The sequence below is a fragment of the Centroberyx affinis genome, unplaced genomic scaffold, assembly GCF_046629955.1.
Source record: "Centroberyx affinis isolate AG114_WGS23_722 - 3 ecotype Tasmania unplaced genomic scaffold, CSIRO-AGI_Caff_v1 ptg001585l_1, whole genome shotgun sequence".
In the NCBI taxonomy this organism is placed as follows: domain Eukaryota; kingdom Metazoa; phylum Chordata; class Actinopteri; order Beryciformes; family Berycidae; genus Centroberyx; species Centroberyx affinis.
In genome coordinates this window covers 94,268-95,000 of record NW_027280035.1, presented here as the reverse complement: position 1 = coordinate 95,000, position 733 = coordinate 94,268, and the positions used below count along the sequence as shown (strand labels likewise).

The following is a 733-nucleotide window of genomic DNA, read 5'->3' as shown; positions in this document are numbered from 1 at the left end:
GGTGCTGTCGTAGAAGTAGGAGACGGTGACGGCGTGCTTGCTGGTGGGCAGCCAGTTCTTCTTGGTGTTGGGGTCTATCTGGAAGACGTGGGCACGCGTGCTGTAGATGGGCTGCTCCCTGAAGGGGACGAAGAAGAAGTGATGAACCTCTTTGTGCCGTAACACCAGGGTTTCACCTAACCCGCCGCCAGCGCCAAAACTCCTGTTATCCACCGGGGAGTCAGATCGCCCTGGCAACCGAATTACCATCTCACCGCCCTCCATAGTTACAGCAAGGACAGAGGTTTCCTACAGGCCTACACACCAACTATCTATACACACACATACACACCCACAAGTCATTGTATGCATACACTTGCAACAAGCTAGCCAAACATTCACACTGGAGCTCTATTTTCCCTCATACACCTCAACTCTACACTTCATCCCATCCACCGTCTCTCTGCATGTCAACCAAAACAAACTGCATGCCGCTATCCAATCACAGACTTCATAGAATATGCAGCAGAAACTCTCTCTCTTTCCCTCTCTCTCTCCCTCTCTCTCTCTCCTCTGCTGTGTAAGGCAGTGCCGTCTCTCCCTGCTCTGATATGGGAATGCCTGCAGCGTTGAGCGAGGGTCACACAGGGGAACGGAGAGGGGGAAGGAGCGGGTTGAAGGCTATATATAGACAGTAGGCCATGGTTAACTACCAAAGACACACCCTGCAGGACTTCTGCTTTACACACACACA

At 52.1% G+C, this 733-nt stretch overlaps 1 protein-coding gene across 2 annotated transcripts in view; it reads right to left on the bottom strand.

Moving 5' to 3' along the window:
- homer1b (homer scaffold protein 1b) overlaps window positions 1-264 on the bottom strand; it is a 13,805-nt gene extending 13,541 nt beyond the window's left edge. For both annotated transcript variants that reach the window (XM_071527889.1, XM_071527890.1), the window contains exon 1: window positions 1-264. This exon is cut by the window's left edge and continues 39 nt beyond it. In XM_071527889.1, the coding sequence (XP_071383990.1) occupies window positions 1-264 (264 nt within the window).
- Between the last annotated feature and the right edge of the window lie 469 nt (window positions 265-733).